Source organism: Musca vetustissima, unplaced genomic scaffold, assembly GCF_032173495.1.
Source record: "Musca vetustissima isolate MV318-11 ecotype Yass unplaced genomic scaffold, APGP_CSIRO_Mvet_v1 utg20336, whole genome shotgun sequence".
Taxonomy (NCBI): domain Eukaryota; kingdom Metazoa; phylum Arthropoda; class Insecta; order Diptera; family Muscidae; genus Musca; species Musca vetustissima.
Genome location: NW_026886023.1, coordinates 269,408 through 288,599, shown reverse-complemented (window position 1 = coordinate 288,599; position 19,192 = coordinate 269,408). Strand labels below are relative to the sequence as shown.

The 19,192-nt window shown below is 37.2% G+C and overlaps 9 protein-coding genes across 9 annotated transcripts; 7 read left to right on the top strand and 2 right to left on the bottom strand.

Annotated features, from left to right (window-relative positions):
- Positions 1-1,560: 1,560 nt before the first annotated feature.
- Positions 1,561-2,325, bottom strand: LOC133333493 (trypsin-like). The gene has a single exon (XM_061541810.1). It carries the CDS (start codon positions 2,323-2,325, stop codon positions 1,561-1,563), a length of 765 nt encoding a protein of 254 aa, XP_061397794.1.
- Positions 2,326-3,324: 999 nt separating this feature from the next.
- On the top strand, positions 3,325-4,089 carry LOC133333471 (trypsin-like). The gene has a single exon (XM_061541790.1). It carries the CDS (start codon positions 3,325-3,327, stop codon positions 4,087-4,089), a length of 765 nt encoding a protein of 254 aa, XP_061397774.1.
- A 1,889-nt stretch (positions 4,090-5,978) lies between these two features.
- Positions 5,979-6,743, top strand: LOC133333524 (trypsin-like). Its single transcript, XM_061541840.1, has one exon. It carries the CDS (start codon positions 5,979-5,981, stop codon positions 6,741-6,743), a length of 765 nt encoding a protein of 254 aa, XP_061397824.1.
- Positions 6,744-7,969: 1,226 nt separating this feature from the next.
- On the top strand, positions 7,970-8,752 carry LOC133333491 (trypsin-like). Its single transcript, XM_061541808.1, has one exon. It carries the CDS (start codon positions 7,978-7,980, stop codon positions 8,743-8,745), a length of 768 nt encoding a protein of 255 aa, XP_061397792.1. The 5' UTR covers positions 7,970-7,977; the 3' UTR covers positions 8,746-8,752.
- Positions 8,753-9,884: 1,132 nt separating this feature from the next.
- LOC133333494 (trypsin-like) lies at positions 9,885-10,649 on the top strand. The gene has a single exon (XM_061541812.1). The coding sequence runs from the start codon at positions 9,885-9,887 to the stop codon at positions 10,647-10,649; it is 765 nt and encodes a 254-aa protein (XP_061397796.1).
- A 1,099-nt stretch (positions 10,650-11,748) lies between these two features.
- On the bottom strand, positions 11,749-12,516 carry LOC133333485 (trypsin-like). Its single transcript, XM_061541804.1, has one exon. It carries the CDS (start codon positions 12,514-12,516, stop codon positions 11,749-11,751), a length of 768 nt encoding a protein of 255 aa, XP_061397788.1.
- A 1,613-nt stretch (positions 12,517-14,129) lies between these two features.
- LOC133333522 (trypsin zeta-like) lies at positions 14,130-14,963 on the top strand. Its single transcript, XM_061541839.1, has one exon. It carries the CDS (start codon positions 14,130-14,132, stop codon positions 14,961-14,963), a length of 834 nt encoding a protein of 277 aa, XP_061397823.1.
- A 1,321-nt stretch (positions 14,964-16,284) lies between these two features.
- Positions 16,285-17,106, top strand: LOC133333521 (trypsin eta-like). The gene has a single exon (XM_061541838.1). It carries the CDS (start codon positions 16,285-16,287, stop codon positions 17,104-17,106), a length of 822 nt encoding a protein of 273 aa, XP_061397822.1.
- A 966-nt stretch (positions 17,107-18,072) lies between these two features.
- LOC133333520 (trypsin zeta-like) lies at positions 18,073-18,888 on the top strand. Its single transcript, XM_061541837.1, has one exon. The coding sequence runs from the start codon at positions 18,073-18,075 to the stop codon at positions 18,886-18,888; it is 816 nt and encodes a 271-aa protein (XP_061397821.1).
- The last annotated feature ends 304 nt before the right edge of the window (positions 18,889-19,192 follow it).

Genomic DNA, 19,192 nt, shown 5'->3' with positions numbered 1-19,192 from the left:
TGGCATAGACGTTGGGGCATGCTAAAATACAGAGCCCGTCTGAGCCATCGGCTGGCCTACAATGACTCCTGAACTTTCGAAAAAATATATGTTCAAAGACTCAGAATTTTCTATACGTATAAGGAATAAAATAAGCGTGAGTTTTATCTGATGAAAGAATTTAAAGCAACCAACAATACGTAGATTTTTTTAAAGACTATTTTTCATGGGCTTTAATATTTCATAGATAGTCCTCTACAAGGCGTAGATTTTTAAAAGAATATTTTTTCAATATTCCCAAATAAAAAAAGAGCTGACTATAGCCTCTATGGGACACACTTATTTGATGAAAAATAGAAACAGAACAAACACATTGCTCTCCCCATCAATCAGTGCCTCACTGATCTAAAATATACCCACTCTCCACTTGGTATCTCCATCTGTTCCCAGTTGTGCGGAAAGAAATTGGAATATCTAGCTAAGTGTTGCATACTTTTAGGAGCCATTAAAAAATTTGGAGAATTTCTATATGGTTTTGTTGTTAATTGAATGCTTTGTTATCTGCTATTTATTTTATATATTTATTTCTTAAATTCCCCTCCTAGAATTTCCCTCTGTTAAAGATCTGGAAGATATTCCAAAATAGGCCTCGAAAATAAAAGGAAATGGTAGAAAGAAACGCTTTGAACCAACTATTTTTGGAAAAATTTGAAGCAAACCAATTCGCTTCAGTCACAGCTAAATAATTTTGTAAATAAAATTGCCAAAAACAAGACTATAACACACTCAGCTGAGCGAATGATTTTATATGATGCAGATCACCTGATTTTCAACTTTGCTCTCAAAAGGTATTATTGTGAATTATATTCACAGTAGGAACACGATATTGTTGTAGAAAGAATGAAAGCAGGGTCTATTAAAAAGATCATTCAGAGAGACCAGCTGCAAATGATGTTATACAAATTATTGTGAATACACATCCCTTTATAAAGACGCAAATAACGTCAAAATTTTTGGCTGTTATTTCAATTGCTACCAGAGTCAGCATACTAATAGACCTTGAGTCAATGAGTTAAATATTTGTACGCTCATATAAAATTGTTTGAAAGTACACAATCAGCTGATTGGGTTTGATATAATACATATCAGCTGATTCCCATGTTTCTTGTCAAAATACATTATTGTGAATTAAATTCGCACTGTGAAAATGAAAATAATCATGTTAGATATCAGCAATAATTTTCTAGGGTAATAAATATTATATATATATATTAAATTATTTCGAAAAAATTAGCGAATACATTATTAATTCCTAAGACAAATATGACAGTTGCGATAAAGGCGAGTTTACACACCCACCTTCTTGTTAGGCATCTATAACTGAGGAACAATACACACTATTGCGAAGTAGAAGTAATTTGTTTGTTATTTTTGATTACCTCCATTCCATTACCCATGGAAAATCCTTTACAATTTCCTATAAAAAACAAATCGTGGTGCATGGAAAATTCTTTAAAATTTCCAAAAAAATAAAAAAAAAATCGAAATGCATTCTATAAAAATTTTATTTCCATTCCATGTTTACAAATCCTTAGCGGTCTTAACAACCCATTCACGTAGACTGGGTACATCAGCATAAACACCGGGATAACCTTCCTTAGCGCAGCCACGACCCCAAGAGACAACACCAACCAATTTACCACCCGATACCAATGGACCACCAGAATCACCCTGGCAGGCATCCTTCTTGACGGCATAAGCACACACCATAGTTTCCTTGATTTCCGAACCATATTTATATTCACTGGAAGCGCAGGCCTTCTCATCGACAATATCAACCTCAACTTCTTGCAATACCTTTGGTGCCGAAACACACCACATATAGCACTTGGTACCCCAACCGGTGACAACAGCACGTGTACCAGTGGAAGGAGTCTTCTCAGCCAAGGGTACATAACGTATTTTTGACGATTCCTTAACGCCTCTGTCCAATTTGATGACAGCAATGTCGTTTACCATGGTCTTGGGATTATAGCCTTCATGATATTTGAATGTTTTGACAGCAACCAATTCGCCACCAGTGTTGTATTCCGTGGAACCCAAACGTACTTTGATCTGGGCGGCAGTATATTTTTGCATGCAATGGGCAGCTGTTACGATAATATCTTCACTGATGATGGAACCACCACAGAAATGACCACCCGATGTGGTTTGCAGCGACACCTGATAGGGATGTTTTTCAATGGTCGTATCTACACCATTGACAATGCGGCCATCGAATTCATCGGGCAGGGTACCGGCGAAGGCACAGCTAACCAAAGCGAATATTGTAACGTAGCGGAACATCTTGCCAAAACTTGACTGATAGTTTCGACAATTTCCCAATGAGTTTATATAGTCGGATTTGGTTTACTATCATATGCCGGTTGGGGCCTTGAAGTGTTTTGTTCCCAATTGTTAAACATGTTCTGGAACACTTTTTTATTTCTATTTCAGATAGGATTTTCCCAAATGTACTATTTGTTTTTATATTTTAAAATAAATATTAATCCTTATCAGCTATGGATTTTCCCACACCCACTTTAAAATTCATATCAAAAAAATCAAAGTCATGGAAGGCTATTCCATTGATAATGATTAACATTTAGTTTTGTGTATATCTTAATACGAAAAATGATCCGCCTAATCGCTAATATGTTTTTGATATTTTGATTACAAAAGATGGGGAGATTTTTCAAAAATTATGTCAAACACACTTTAAAAATTAGTCGTATATAAAAAAAAATTCAATATTCTATAGTAAGTCCTGACTATATATGTACCATTCAACGACATATCTTTTTTATGAGCAGGCCATCTGCACAGATGTCTCATTATTTAATTTCGTATGTTACATCTTGGTATTCAAAAATCAACTTCTGTTTGCCTCGTTAGGTAGGAGGCTACAGCACGAAGGGATAATGTCCATCAAACTTTACTCCATCGCTTTCTGTAATCAAAAACATATTGGTGATTCGCATTAAGATAATACGTCATTATTCGAAATTTATAGATAATAACTAAATGTTAAGCATTATCAATGGAAGGTGAATTTGATTTTTTTCGATAAGATTTTTTTAAAGTGGGTGTAGGAAAATCCATAGCTGATAGGGTTTATTTTTTATTTAAAATATAAAAACAACTTGTACATTTGGGAAAACCCTATCTGAAATAGAAATCGCATGAACATGCTTAACAGTTGGGAAAATACCAACTCAAGGCCTACAAGGTGCCAAACGGTAAACCAAATCCGACTATATAAACTCATTGCCAAATTATCGAAACTATCAGTCAAGTTTTTGCAAGATGCTCCGCTACGTTACAATATTTGCCTTGGTTAGCTGTGCATTCGCCGGTACCCTGCCCGATGATTTCGATGGCCGTATTGTCAATGGTGTAGATACGACCATTGAAAAACATCCCTATCAGGTGTCGCTGCAAACCACATCGGGTGGTCATTTCTGTGGTGGTTCCATCATCAGTGAAGATATTATTGTAACAGCTGCCCATTGCCTGCAAAAATATACTGCCGCCCAGATCAGAATACGTTTAGGTTCCACAGAATACAACACTGGTGGCGAATTGGTTGCTGTCAAAACATTCAAATATCATGAAGGCTATAATCCCAAGACTATGGTAAATGACATTGCTGTCATGAAGTTGGACAGAAGCGTTAAGGAATCTTCAAAGATCCGTTATGTACCCTTGGCTGAGAAGACTCCTGCCACTAGCACGCGTGCTGTTGTCACCGGCTGGGGTACCAAGTGCTATATGTGGTGTGTTTCCGCACCAAAGATTTTGCAAGAAGTTGAGGTTGATATTGTCGATGAGAAGGCCTGCGCTTCCAGTGAATACAAATATGGTTCACAAATCAAGGAGACTATGGTGTGTGCTTATGCCGTCAAGAAGGATGCCTGCCAGGGAGATTCTGGTGGTCCATTGGTTTCGGGTGGTAAATTGGTTGGTGTTGTCTCCTGGGGTCGTGGCTGCGCTAAGGAAGGTTATCCCGGTGTTTATGCTGATGTACCCAGTCTACGTGAATGGGTTGTTAAGACCGCTAAGGAATTGTAAAAGTGGAATGAAAATAAAGTTTTTATAGAAATGCAGCTCGATTTTTTTGTTTGATTTTTTTCCGGAAATTTAAAGGATTTTCCATGCACCTCGATTTGTTTCTTTTATTGAAAATTTTAAAGGATTTTCCATGGAACTATATTTATAAGAAAATGAAAATATAACTGCATAAGGTAATGAAAAATAACAATCAAATTACTTCCATTCACAATAGTGTGTATTGTTTCTCATTTATAGATCCCTAACGAGAAGGTAGGTGTGTAAACTCGCCTTTATCGCAACTGCCATATTTATAATAAGGATTAATAATGTATTTCCTACTTTTTCGAAATAAATCAAGAAAACCATTTTTATTAATCTAGAAATTTATTGTACTGATGTCTAACTTGGTTGTTTTTTATTTTCATACTATGAATTTAATTCACAATAATTTATTTTGACAACAAACTTGAGAATCAGCTGATATGTGTTATAGTATACTTTAAAGCAATTTTTTATTTAAGAAAAAATTATTTAACAAGGTCGCCTTGGTAGCAATCGAAAAACAAATTTTATTTCTCATGTTAAACATCAAAAATTTGGACGTTATTGCGTCTTCTTAATGGGAAGTATATTCACAATAATGAATTTTGACATCAAACTTGGAAAACATGTGATTTGCAGATGATATCCCTGGATCAACTTTTTCATAGACCCTGCTTCCATTCTTTCGACAACAATATCGTAAAATTCGCGTTCCTACTGTGAATATAATTCACAATAATACATTTTGAGAGCAAATCAGCTATATATAAAATATATAAAATCTCTCAATCAGCTGATTGTGTTTTACTCTAGTTTTTTGCAATTTAATTTATAGAAGCGTTTCAAAATTATTTAGCTGTGACCGAAGCGAATTGGGTTGTTTCAAATTTTTCGTCAATAATATGGTAATAATATTATTATTCAACCTAATAATATCGTAAAATTAGGTTGAAATAAATAGTTTTTACTACACTTTTTCCATGTTACTAAAATCCCATGTAGACTCCTTCATATGTACATTATTTTGTCCTTACGTCCACCAAAGGAGGATATCGGGATCTGCACAATTTTTCTTATTGAAAGACAAAAAAAAAAAAAAAAATCACAAAGGCTTTAGAAAGTTTTGAGGTGTATGCACCCTTTATGAAAAGCCGTATTTTTGGAACAGGTTTTCATCACGAAATTCTCTTAGACATTGATTCATTTCCTAAGTACCCTAAATAGGCAGCCAATATACATATTTGTGGACTTTATCATTAATATCTTCGTGCTCCCTTAAATGAAAGGGTATCGAAGAAACCCTAATTTTTCTTGCATACACGTAATTATCCGGGGGCGCTTCAAAATCTCTGGGTCGTTTATAACACTATATTATAGTAAAAAAGTTATCCTAATTATGCTACCTACACTGCCGGAAGAAAGTGTTGAAATCGACTAACGCTACTCAACATAAACCTTCTGTAATCAATAGCATACCGGAGATGAAAACGGATCATTATCAGTATCTATACCTCTTTTGTATTAAGATAATACGTCATGACTCGAAATTTATAGATAATAACTAAAAGTTAATCATTATCAATGGAATAACCTAAAGCACAAGGTTTGATTTTGTTCGATAAGCTATTTTTTTAAGTAGGTGTGGGAAAATCCATAGCAGATAGGGTTTAATATTTATTTAAAAAATAAAGAATATTAATAGCTAATTTTGGAAAACCCAATCTAAAATAGAAATCACAAAAAGAATTCCCAGAACATGCTTAACAGTTGGGAAAATACCAACTCAAGGCATACGATTGTAAACCAAATCCGACTATATAAACTCATTGCCAAATTGTCGAAACTATCAGTCAAGTTTTTGCAAGATGTTCCGTTACATTACAATTTTCGCCTTGGTTAGTTGTGCCTTCGCCGGTACCCTGCCCGATGATTTCGATGGCCGTATTGTCAATGGTGTTGATACGACCATTGAAAAACATCCCTATCAGGTGTCGCTGCAAACCACATCGGGTGGTCATTTCTGTGGTGGTTCCATCATTAGTGAAGATATTATCGTAACAGCTGCCCATTGCCTGCAAAAATATACTGCCGCCCAGATCAGAGTACGTTTGGGTTCCACGGAATACAACACTGGTGGTGAATTGGTTGCTGTCAGAACATTCCGCAATCATGAAGGTTATAATTCCGAGACCAAGGTTAATGATATTGCTGTCATGAAGTTGGACACTCCCGTTCGAGAATCTTCAAAGATCCGTTATGTACCATTGGCGGAAAAAACTCCAGCTACCGGCACACGGGCTGTCGTTACCGGCTGGGGTACAAAGTGCTATATGTGGTGTGTTTCCGCACCAACGATTTTGCAAGAAGTTGAGGTTGATATTGTCGATGAGAAGGCTTGTGGGTCCAGTGAATATAAATATGGTTCGCAAATCAAGGAAACTATGGTCTGTGCCTATGATGTTAAGAAGGATGCCTGTCAGGGTGATTCTGGTGGTCCGTTGGTATCGGGTGGTAAATTGGTTGGTGTTGTCTCATGGGGTCGTGGCTGCGCTAAGGAGGGTTATCCCGGTGTTTATGCTGATGTACCCAGTCTACGTGAATGGGTGGTGAAGACAGCTAAGGAATTGTAAAATGTATGTGAAATAAAACGTTTTATTAACAGTTATGACAATTTTTTTATTGGAAGTAGTCATGGAATTTTTCGAGTGTAATATCATGAGGAGGAGAGGTTTAAGGTATACTGTTTTATTATATTTATTTTTTTTAATATTTATGAAGATTTGGCCACTCTTAAGCCATCGTTTTTTTCAATGAAAAGAACTATAAAATGTAATGGAAAATTATTAAAAAATATATGACTTCATTCACAATAGTTATAATGGTTTCTCATCTATAGATCCCTAATAAGATGCTGTGTGTAAACTCGACTTTGTTTAAGAATTAAACATTAATTTTATATTTTCTTAAATATAAACCAGTTCTATAGCTCTATGGTTCAAGTAACATTTTTGAAAGTATTTAATACTAGGGACGGAATTTTAGAACTCGAAAAGATTTTAATTCTTTAAAAATATTTGATTTAATAATTAAAAATATTTTATTTCATAATTAAAAAATATTTGATTTCATTCACAAAAAATTTTATTGTGTTGCATCTATAGATCCCTAATACAAAGGTTTGTGTAAACTCGGTATTCTTTAAAAATTTAACCATCTTTTAATATTTTGATAAATATAAATTAGAACATACATAGTTTTAAATATATATTTGGACAAAGATAATTATTTTCCTGATGACTATCTTGCTTGTTTATTTTTAGAAGTATTAATAATTTAATTCACAATAATATTTTTGACAGCATTCATAAGAAACAGCTGATAAGTAGGACTTGATAACAAACAACTAAGGGGTAAAGGGTCATTTAAGAAGAACATCTGACCCCTTCTCCGAGATAACAAAATACATCGAATTGAAGTTCGGTTGTATCGAAAGAATTTTCACCTTTATCTTAAGGTAATAATTTCTTCTTTGTATTTTTTTAATATCTGTCCGGTGGTTCTCCAAAAGCGTGCGGCTTGATAAATGCCACAATTAATCAAAACAAATTCTACTTATCAGAAAAGGTGTGATTTCGGAAAAAATATTTATTTTGCAAAAACAATACATTTTAATTTTGACAACCGTCATGGATAATCTTATCTTTAAAATAGAAAATACCAACCGTCTGCCAACTAAGCAAGACAATTATATAAATATATCAATACTATTGATAACTATATTTGGCAAATTAAACTTATTGGCCAAAGAACAAATTACTATAAAAAGCCACCTGGTGTAGGGAAATCACCAGTCAGTCTTTCAAGATGTTCCGTTTCGTTACCATTTTCGCATTGTGCGTAAGCGCTGCCTTTGCCGGCACTTTGCCCGATGATTTGGATGGCCGTATTGTGAATGGTGTCGATACCACCATTGAAAAGCACCCCTACCAGGTGTCGCTCCAAACCACCAGCGGCAGCCATTTCTGTGGTGGTTCCATCATCAGCGAAGATATCGTCGTTACCGCTGCTCACTGCATGCAATCCTATACCGCCTCCCAAATGAGAGTACGTTTGGGTTCCACGGAATATAACACTGGTGGTGAATTGGTTGCCGTCAAGTCATTCAAATACCACGAAGGTTACAATTCCAAGACCATGGTTAACGATATTGCTGTCATCAAATTGGCCACTCCCGTCCGTGAATCCAACAAGATCCGTTATGTTGCCTTGGCCGAGAAGACTCCTGCCACTGGCACTCCCGCCGTTGTTACTGGCTGGGGCACCAAGTGCTACTTGACCTGTGTCAGCTTGCCCAAGACTTTGCAAGAGGTTGAAGTTGATATTGTCGATGAGAAGGCCTGCGCTTCCAGTGAATACAAATATGGCTCTCAAATCAAGGAAACTATGGTGTGTGCCTATGCTGTCAACAAGGATGCCTGCCAAGGTGATTCTGGTGGCCCATTGGTTTCCGGTGATAAATTGGTTGGTGTTGTTTCCTGGGGTATGGGTTGTGCTAAGGCTGGCTATCCCGGTGTTTATGCTGATGTACCATCTCTACGCAGCTGGGTTCTTAAGACCGCCAAGGAATTGTAAATTGTGGAAAATATGTGAAAATAAACGAGAATTTTGGTAATTAAAAAACGTAAATTTTTGTTGGATTTTTTTTAATGTAAGGGGAGGGATTGGTATATTGGATTTAGATTTGTGTCTTGTATTTGAATTCTGCAAGAATTAATTATTTCTGGAGATTTCTTTGATTTATATAAGTTTGAAAAGTTTTTAACGGGAACACACCATGTGGTATTTGTAATAAGCCGTGTTTGCACATAGATTTTCGTTAGGGATCTATAAACTAGAGAGAACAAATACTATTGTGAATGCAATAACGAAAATTTATTTGTAAGGTTCTAACCAAATTATTATGTCAAGAAAGCAATACAACCGCGCACAATACTTTTCATAGGATATGGGTAATTCAATCTGAATGGTATTTCAAATTTTAAAAATTTCAAAATTTCAAAGGAAATTAATTGTTTTTCTTCAGCTGATTTTTCTAATCAGTGAATTATGATAGAAACCCATTTTTTTGGTATATGCTTATTTTTGGCATTGTCTGGGGCGAAATACACTCTAAGTATTAAATTCACAATAATAATTCAATTCAAAATAATACATTTTGACAGCAAACATGAGCAACAGCTGGCATTCCTGTGTAAACGATTTGGTGTCAAAAACTATGTCGTAATGTTAAATCACAATAGAGACCAGCTGCCCTGCATTTAAGAAAAAAAAAACAACTTTTCATAACCCTTTTTCTACTCTTCGTAAAAATTCTACATTTATATTATATACAAAGTTTGTTTTCGTTTATAAAGAAAAAAAAACCCTTCCTTACCTTCAGGTCAAAACTTCTTTGTTTTTGTTTTCTTTTTTTTCATTTCTGCCTGCGTCGTAAATTTGCGACTGTAAAAAAAACAAAATACATTTATCAGAAAATTGTAATTTTGAAAAAAAAAATAATTCAGCTTTTTTTTCCAAATACACGTGTTGAATTTTTTCACCCCCAGTTCAACAAATGTCACGGATAATCTTATCTAATAAAATTAAGACGGAATATAGAAAATTCAGTAGCAAAATAAAATATATGATAAATGGCAATTGGCAAATTCAATTCTGACCAATTTCGTATAAAACCCAACTGGTGCAGTAAAATCACCATTCAGTCTTTCAAAATGTTTCGTTACGTTACAGTATTCGCATTGTTTAGCTGTGCCATTGCCGCTAGCTTACACGATGATTTTGATGGCCGTATTGTGGGGGGTGTCGATACCACCATTGAAAAGCATCCCTATCAGGTATCGCTGCAAGACCCCTCCGGAAATCATTTCTGTGGCGGTTCAATTATCGCCGATGCTTATGTCCTTACCGCTGCTCACTGCATGCAATCCGAAACGGCTTCCCAAGTTAGGGTACGTTTGGGCTCCACTGACTACAGCACTGGTGGTGTATTGCTTGAAGTCAACACATTCAAAGTCCACGAAAACTTCGATCCCGACACTATGGTTAATGATGTGGCAGTCATCAAATTGAACACTACCGTCCAGGAATCCGCCCAGATCCGTTATGCTGTCTTGGCTGAAACGACTCCACCAACGGGCACGCCCGCCATTGTAACTGGCTGGGGCACCAAGTGCTACTTGCTCTGTCTTACCACGCCCAAGACTTTGCAAGAGGTTGAAGTTAATATTGTCGATCGGGATAGTTGTGAATCCAACGACTACAACTATGGTTCTCAAATCAAGGACACAATGGTTTGTGCCTATGCCCCCTACAAGGATTCCTGCCAAGGTGATTCCGGTGGTCCATTGGTAGCGGATGGTAAATTGGTTGGTGCTGTATCCTGGGGTACGGGTTGTGCTTTACCACGTTATCCTGGTGTCTATGCTGATGTACCATCGCTACGCAGCTGGGTTCTTCAGACCGTCAATGAATTGTAAATAGAATATATAAATAATATATATAAATGTATATTAGATCTTTTTTTGGTGGGTTAAGCTTCTCTATGAAGATATTTTTAATATATAAATTAATAAAAATTATTTTAAATATATAAATATTTTTAATTTTATAAATTAACAATGTTATGCCATTTTAAATATGGTATTTACATTAGGCCGAGTTTACACATACCCCTTTGTTAGGTAAATGAGAAATAATAAACACTATTTTGAATGAAATTAAATATTTATTTTTGTAATATTTATGGGCTAACTATTATAGTAGAAAAGAGCATGATGAGAGAGAGATGAGAGATGATACTCCAATCTTTCCAAATTATTTCTTTTTTCAAATAAAACATATAAAAACCTAAACAACAGCTGATCAGTAGGATCAGCTGATTATTCAAGTAGCTGACAAATGTAAATAACAATGTGAACAGTATCAGTGTTGTTTTTTTTGGTAATCACAATTATAGTTTTATTTTTGTGTAATCACAATATGTCTCGGGGGGATTTTTGGATTTTTTTCTTTTACAAATGAAAAATGTTATGCCATTTTATATACGGTATTACCAATAAACCGAGTTTACATATACCTCCTCGTTAGGGATCTATAAATGAAAAATAACAAACACTATTTTGAATGAAATTAAATATTTTGTTTGTAATATTTATGGACTAACTATTGTAGTGTCAACCAGGAAGACCAGCTGATAATCCAATATTTCCCAATGATATCCCTTTTTTAAATAAATCAGCTGTTTTCTGTCAAAGTACATTATTGTGAATTAAATTGAAACAGTTGTCCTGATGTCTGCTGAGTGTCCTTATTTAAAGGCCTTTTAATGAATAGCTGGACTTCTGAAAATTTCGAATTCCTAAGAAGGCGGTTTTCATAAATGGATTTCCCTTCCTGTTGGTCTTGGTGTTTAATTTTTAATAGTTAACCATCTTACCCTGTAAAAATGTCGTGAAGTATAGAAATGTATTCATCAGTTTTACATACCTTTAGCACTCCGAAATAAAACAAATCTCAATTATTTCTGCACAAAATTTATTTAAATCAACTCGATTTTTATTTATTACTTCACATCACTTACAAAGCCTTAGCGGTTTTTTCAACCCAGCTGCGTAGTGAAGGTACATCAGCGTAGACACCAGGATACCCTTCCTTGCCGCAGCCAATACCCCAAGAGACAACACCAACCAATTTACCGCCCGACACCAATGGACCACCAGAATCTCCCTGGCAAGCATCCTTCTTAACGGCATAGGCGCACACCATAGTTTCCTTGATCTGGGAGCCATATTTAAATTCCGACGAAGCACAAGCCTTTTCATCGACAATATCAACTTCAACCTCCTGCAAGGTTGTTGGCAAAGTTGAGCAGGTCAAGAAGCATTTTGTGCCCCAACCAGTCACCACAGCCGGAGTTCCGGTGGCCGGAGTCTTTTCAGCCAATTGCAGATAACGGACGCGGGACGATTCACGAACCGGAGTAGCCAATTTAATGACAGCAATATCATTGACCATAGTTTTGGGATTGTAACCTTCATGGTATTTAAAAGATTTTACAGCAACCAAATCCCCGCCTTTGTTATAGGTTGTGGAACCAAGACGCACCTTGAACTGGCTGGCACTATAACTTTGCATGCAATGGGCAGCTGTCACCACAACATCTTCGGCGATAATGGAACCACCACAGAAATGGCTGCCGCTGTTCGTTTGCAACGACACCTGATAGGGGTGCTGTTCAATGGTGGTGTCAACACCATTGACAATACGACCATCCAAATCATCGGGCAAGAAACCGGCAAAGGCACAGCTTACCACCAAGGCGAATATGGTTAGCGATCGTATCATGGTTAGTAGTTATTTGGTCAAAGGCAAATCGAAACTAATGATTTTGCAGTGCAATGAAATATCGTTTTATACCCTGAAAACCCCCTATCAACGATAAAAATAATTTCTTATCTTAGAATTTTTTGCGGGAATTATGGGTTGTCTGTTGTTGTGGATATTTTTACAAGATATAAGTCTCTTGATTACTGTTTCTAGATTCCTAACATTTTTCTTAAGTCTCTGAAGTGGATATTAAATGGAATGTGCGGTGTGCACAGTGTTCTAGATTCGAGCGGTGAAAAAAATAATGTTTTTTAATATCCGGAATCATATTTATTATTCCTTAGAAGCTTTGGATTTATACTTAACTGGTCTCAGTGCTCCCAAGAATTCGCGAAGTGATGGAAAACTCTTGAAATTCCTATGAAATTTTTGTATTTTATTTCGATATACGATCAAGAACTTCTCGATTTGTTCACAATCAAAAAATCGACATTTAAATATAAAAGTCGAAAATCGACCTACGTATTCCTACTTTCCGAAATGTCATGGCCTTTTAACAAAGTCAACCAGGAGGCGAAGACAGCTAATTTTCTAAAATTTATTTTCAAAAATGTGGACCAGACTTAGGAACACATATTTCGCTTTGACCTATTTTATTTTATTCACTTTTTTATTTCATTCACAATAATATCCATTTGAATTCACAATAATTTGACAACACATTTGAGAAACAGCTGATCATACGGCGTAACATTATTAATAGGCCTTGCAAGCGTTTTTAAGCGATCGTGAAGTTCATAAGAGGTTGTGAACCTCATAACAAGGTCTATAGATACGATATCCTAGGGAAGTTAACAGCGTTTGTCGACAGTTTGGGCGCCATTCTTAAAAAGTCTGGGCGTCCTGATGGTAGATAGAAAGTATTAGATTTTATAAAAAAATTAAGAGGTTTGGGCACCATTAGAGGTGCATTCATAGTATGCGAATTTTTGTAAGGAGACTCGTAGAAGATTGTCAGAAGTTTTGGAGTGTGTGAAGTGTGTTCGACAATTTGGGCGCCTCAGAATTGCTAGGTTAACGTTCTCGAACCGTCTGGGAGTCCAAATGGTATGTAGAGAGCTTACTACTCCTTTAAAATTTGTGAAGAAATTAAAAAAAAAAATCCAAAATATTGGAGTATTCTTGGAGTTTATCCGATGTATTCGAAGTATCAGAAGTCAAGGATAATTTTATCAAAGGTTGATAAAGTCAATTGTTAAGGTAGGTTTTCAATAAAACATTCTGACCCTCGAGGCAACAAAGTGTTAATGAATACTAGCAGCTTTTAAACACCATTACGTTTATACAAACCCCCCATATATTAGGAACCACGAAGTCTATGACTTCGGATGTGATTAAAAAAACCTCGACATTGATAAAAATAAAATATTTAAAAAATCCCAGCGATATGTTTGGTTTCCCCCGCAAATATGGAAACCAAAGCCACCTAACTGATAAGCGGTTTTAAGATTTACTACCTCCGATTATGATTATCTTTTGGGAAATCACAAAAAAAAGTAACTATAAAATAATCGATATTGACTTCAAGGAGATTTAGTTTAGTTTCGGACTCCAAACGCAACATATCCCAAATGGCCGACCTAAAATTTCTCTTTTTGGCAATAGCCCTCTGTATCGCCTTGGTAGCTGGTAAACCTCTTCAGGAGGAAGAAGAAATTGAACCATCCTTGAGACTCGATGGTCGCATTGTTGGTGGCTATGCTGTGGATATTACCCGGCACCCTCATCAGATATCGCTGAGACGTAAGGGATGCGACGAATGTGCCTATTCGCATACCTGTGGCGGAAGTATTTACAGTGAGAGTGTCATTGTGACAGCAGCCCACTGTGTCCGCAACCGTTTGGCGGAACAATTTATTGTTGTTGCTGGTACCAGCAGACGTAATGGTGTCGATGGTGTTGTAGTTCGGGTATCGAAAATCGTAATGCATGAGAATTATATCCATGAATTTTATGATAACGATGTGGCTTTGCTGATTTTGGCCACACCCTTGCCATTGAATGGCATAACCATCTCACCCATTGAATTGGCCACGGAGTTGCCACCAACGGGCGCAAAAACTGTCATTACTGGTTGGGGCACAACTGCATCAGGTGGTGTCGCTTCCGATCAACTATTGGCTGTTGAGGTACCCCTTGTAAGCAATGAAGTATGTGAAGCTCGCTATACAGTCTACTATGGTCCAGGACGTATTCGGGATAGTATGTTGTGTGCCGGTTTGGATGGTGTTGGTGGAAAAGATGCCTGCCAAGGTGATTCTGGCGGTCCACTTGTGGTCAAGGGCAAATTGACTGGTGTGGTTTCCTGGGGTCTTGGTTGTGCAAGGTCTGACTATCCTGGTGTCTATTCCAGTGTACCATATTTGAGAGAATGGATATTGGAAAATGTGGCAGCTAATGCTTAAAATTTAAAAATAAAATAAGCAGAAATTATTTATTGGCGAGTTTTTAATGGCGGAATTTTTATTGAAACCTTAAATCAGGTGGTCGGAATTGAAGTTTTCCTATGGAAGCCTTAATTCAGCCAGGGTGAATTGCAGTATTTCCTATGGAAAACTTAATTCAGCCAGGCTGAATTGAGGATTTCCTATGGAAACCTTAATTCAGCCAGGCTGAATTGAAGATTTCCAATGGAAAACTTAATTCAGCAAGGCTGAATTGAAGATTTCCAATGGAAACCTTATTTCAGCGAGGCTGAATTGAAGATTTCCTATGGAAACCTTAATTCAGCGAGGCTGAATTGAAGATTTCCCATGGAAACCTTAATTAAGCGAGGCTGAATTGAAGATTTCCTATGGAAACCTTAATTCAGCGAGGCTGAATTGAAGATTTCCAATGGAAACCTTAATTCAGCCAGGGTGAATTGAAGATTTCCTATGGAAACCTTAATTCAGCCAGGCTGAATTGCAGGATTTCCTATGGAAACCTTAAGTCAGCCAGGCTGAATTGAAGATTTCCTATGGAAACCTTAATTCAGCCAGGCTGAATTGAAGATTTCCTATGGAAACCTTAATTCAGCCAGGCTGAATTGAAGATTTCCTATGGAAACCTTAATTCAGCCAGGCTGAATTGAAGATTTCCTATGGAAACCTTAATTCAGCCAGGCTGAATTGAAGATTTCCTATGGAAACCTTAATTCAGCCAGGCTGAATTGAAGATTTCCTATGGAAACCTTAATTCAGCCAGGCTGAATTGAAGATTTCCTATGGAAACCTTAATTCAGCCAGGCTGAATTGAAGATTTCCTATGGAAACCTTAATTCAGCCAGGTGGAATTGAAGATTTCCTATGGAAACCTTAATTCAGCCAGGTGGAATTGAAGATTTCCTATGGAAACCTTAATTCAGCCAGGTGGAATTGAAGATTTCCTATTAATTCAGCCAGGTGGAAACCTTAATTCAGCCAGGCTGAATTGAAGATTTCCTATGGAAACCTTAATTCAGCCAGGGTGAATTGAAAATTTCTTATGGAAACCGGAAAAAGTTCCTGTCCGCAGTGACATCTGTCGCTTTTTGAAACTCTTTAAGGTTGTTTACAAATATTCGAGGTATTCAAAAGCTTTTCCCCCTATCAAAAGCTTTCTTGTATTGTCTTAGCTTATCGTCCACTACTCGATTAGCCTCGATATGATTAGAAGTTCGTAAATCGGAATGCCGCAAGGAAAATTACCGCTATCGGAATTAATGGATTTTAGTTTGGCTGTGCTGCTGCTAGCAAAACGAACAGTATGGCGAATTTAGCGCGTGTCAATATTTTACTACTTACAATCTTTGCCATCATCGTAGCGGGACAACCGATCAACGATGATGACATCACACCCGATGCTAGGAAAGATGGACGTATTGTTGGTGGCTATGAGGTTGATATTACCCGGCATCCCCATCAGGTTGCAATGAGGCGTAAGGGTTGCGAAGCCTGCAGCTATACCCATCACTGTGGCGGAAGTATTTACAATGAATGGGTGATCGTGACAGCGGCCCACTGTGTCAATGGCCGGAAGAAGGAAGATTTTATCGTGGTTGCTGGTACCGTGGTCCGAAATGGGGTAATTGGTGTTGTTGCGCGAATCTCGGAAATTATTATGCACGATAAATATAATCTGACCATAACTGATTATGATGTTGCGTTACTGATTTTGGCTACTCCATTGCCTTTGAATGCTATTACCATGTCTCCCATTGAGCTGGCCAGTGAAATTCCTCCACATGGTGCGAAGGCAACAATATCTGGTTGGGGTACCACATCACCCGGTGGCGATAAACCTATTCAGATGTTGGCTGTAGATGTACCGATTGTCAGTAATGAACGTTGTGACTCTGCCTATGGTCCGGGCCGGATTTCCGATGCTATGCTGTGTGCTGGTCTTGAGGGTGTGGGTGGTAAAGATGCCTGTCAGGGTTACTCGGGCGGTCCACTGGTGGTAAATGGTAAATTGACTGGTATTGTATCGTGGGGTTATGGTTGTGCTAGGCCAGCTTTTCCTGGGGTCTATGCCAATGTGCCGCATGTAAGGCAATGGATATTGGATACTGCTGCTGCTAATGTGTAAATTTTGAATTTTTTTAATAAAGTAAAGTATATTTTGGAAATTAATTGTAGCATAGTTTTGGGCGGAGTACTTTTCATAGATTCCCAGTCAACATTTTTGGAAGAGGCATTTCAATAAATCTATATTTTTTGTTTTTAAATCTACGTCTATATTGGGCCTTGAAAAAATATTTTAAAGAATATTGGGCCTTGAAAAAGAAACTTGGAATCTTGGAAAAAATTATTTTCAAAATCCACGCCTATATTAGGCCTTGAAAAAGAAACTTGGAATATTGGAAAAAAAATATTTTAAAGATCCACGCCTATATTGGGCCTTGAAAAAGAAACTTGGAATCTTGGAAAAAATTATTTTAAAGATCCACGCCTATATTGGGCCTTGAAAAAAATCTTGGAATCTTGGACAAAAATACTTTCAAAATCCACGCCTATATTGGGCCTTGAAAAAGAAACTTGGAATCTTGAAAAAAATTATTTTCAAAAACCACGCCTATATTGGGCCTTGAAAAAGAAACTTGGAAAAAATTATTTTCAAAATCCACGCCTATATTGGGCCTTGAAAAAAAATCTTGGAATCTTGAAAAAAATTATTTTAAAAATACACACCTATTAGGGATCTTGAAAAAAATATATATATTTTAAAACTCTACGCCAATATCAGAATCCCTAATTTTGTTGTTAGCGCTCCTTCAGAAGTCGTTGAGACCCAACTCCTCATCTTCAAGTGCCACCTTTTGTCGATTATTTGCAACCATACCTTGACCAATTATAAATAACATTCAGAGATAATAGAAAACAAATCTTCTATCAGAAGCTTGCCGTCTATCGTCACCGATTCCATTATCTTGCCTTTTTTATTTGATTAGCCTAGATATGATTATCAGCGCATAAATCAGTTGACCACTATAAAATCATTGTTTTCAAATCCCATCGAATTTAGTTTGGCTGTGTAGCTAATTGGGCGAACAGCATGTCGGGTTTTAAGATTCTCTTGTGCGTGTCTTTGGCAATCTGTGCCACTCTTGTGGCTGGCCAACCACTTAAGGATGATGGCGAGGTACGCGATCCAAATGGACGCATTGTTGGCGGCTATGCTGTGGACATTACCAGACATCCTCATCAGGTGTCGTTGAGACGTAAAGGCTGCGAGTCCTGCACCTATTCCCATACCTGTGGCGGCAGCATCTACAATCCTAGTGTCATTGTGACAGCTGCTCATTGTGTCAACGGACGTTTGGCTGAGAACTTCATCGTCGTTGGTGGTACCAGTAGACGTAATGGTGTCGATGGGTTTGTGGCTCGTGTCTCGAACATTGTAATGCACGAGAAATATAATTCATCGATTACCGACAACGACGTGGCCTTGATGTTCTTGTCCACCCCCTTGCCATTGGATGGTGTTACCATGGCTCCCATTGAATTGTCCAGTGAAACTCCACCACAAGGTGCAAAGGCAACCATATCAGGTTGGGGTACCACCTCGTCGGGTGGCTTCTCTTCGGATCAATTGTTGGCTGTCGATGTTCCCATTGTAAGCAATGATCGTTGTGATGCTGCCTATGGTCCGGGACGTATTACCGACAGCATGTTGTGTGCTGGTGTTGAGGGTATTGGTGGTAAGGATGCCTGTCAAGGCGATTCCGGTGGTCCCCTCTTGGTCGATGGCAAGCTGACTGGTATTGTATCGTGGGGTCGTGGTTGTGCTTTGGCCGATTATCCCGGTGTCTACGCCAGTGTGACATATTTGAGACAATGGATTTTGGATAACGTGGCTGCTAATCTTTAAACACAATTCTTCGATTTTTTTTAAATAAAGAAAATTTCTTCGCAAGAGGAAAGATTTTAAAAATAAAATACAATAAACGAATTTTGCAGGGCGGGTGCTATTCTCCGAATTATTATATTTTATCAGTTATTTTTCAGTAATATTGTCACAATTGATAAGTCAACAGAATGGTTGTCATATTTATTGAGTTGTTAAATATTTTGGCAGGTTTTAAAGACATTTATCGAGGTTCATAAATCGTAAGGATTTAATTCAGGTGTCAGGAAAATTAACTGTGATTTACAAACGGTAAAGGAAATCTGCA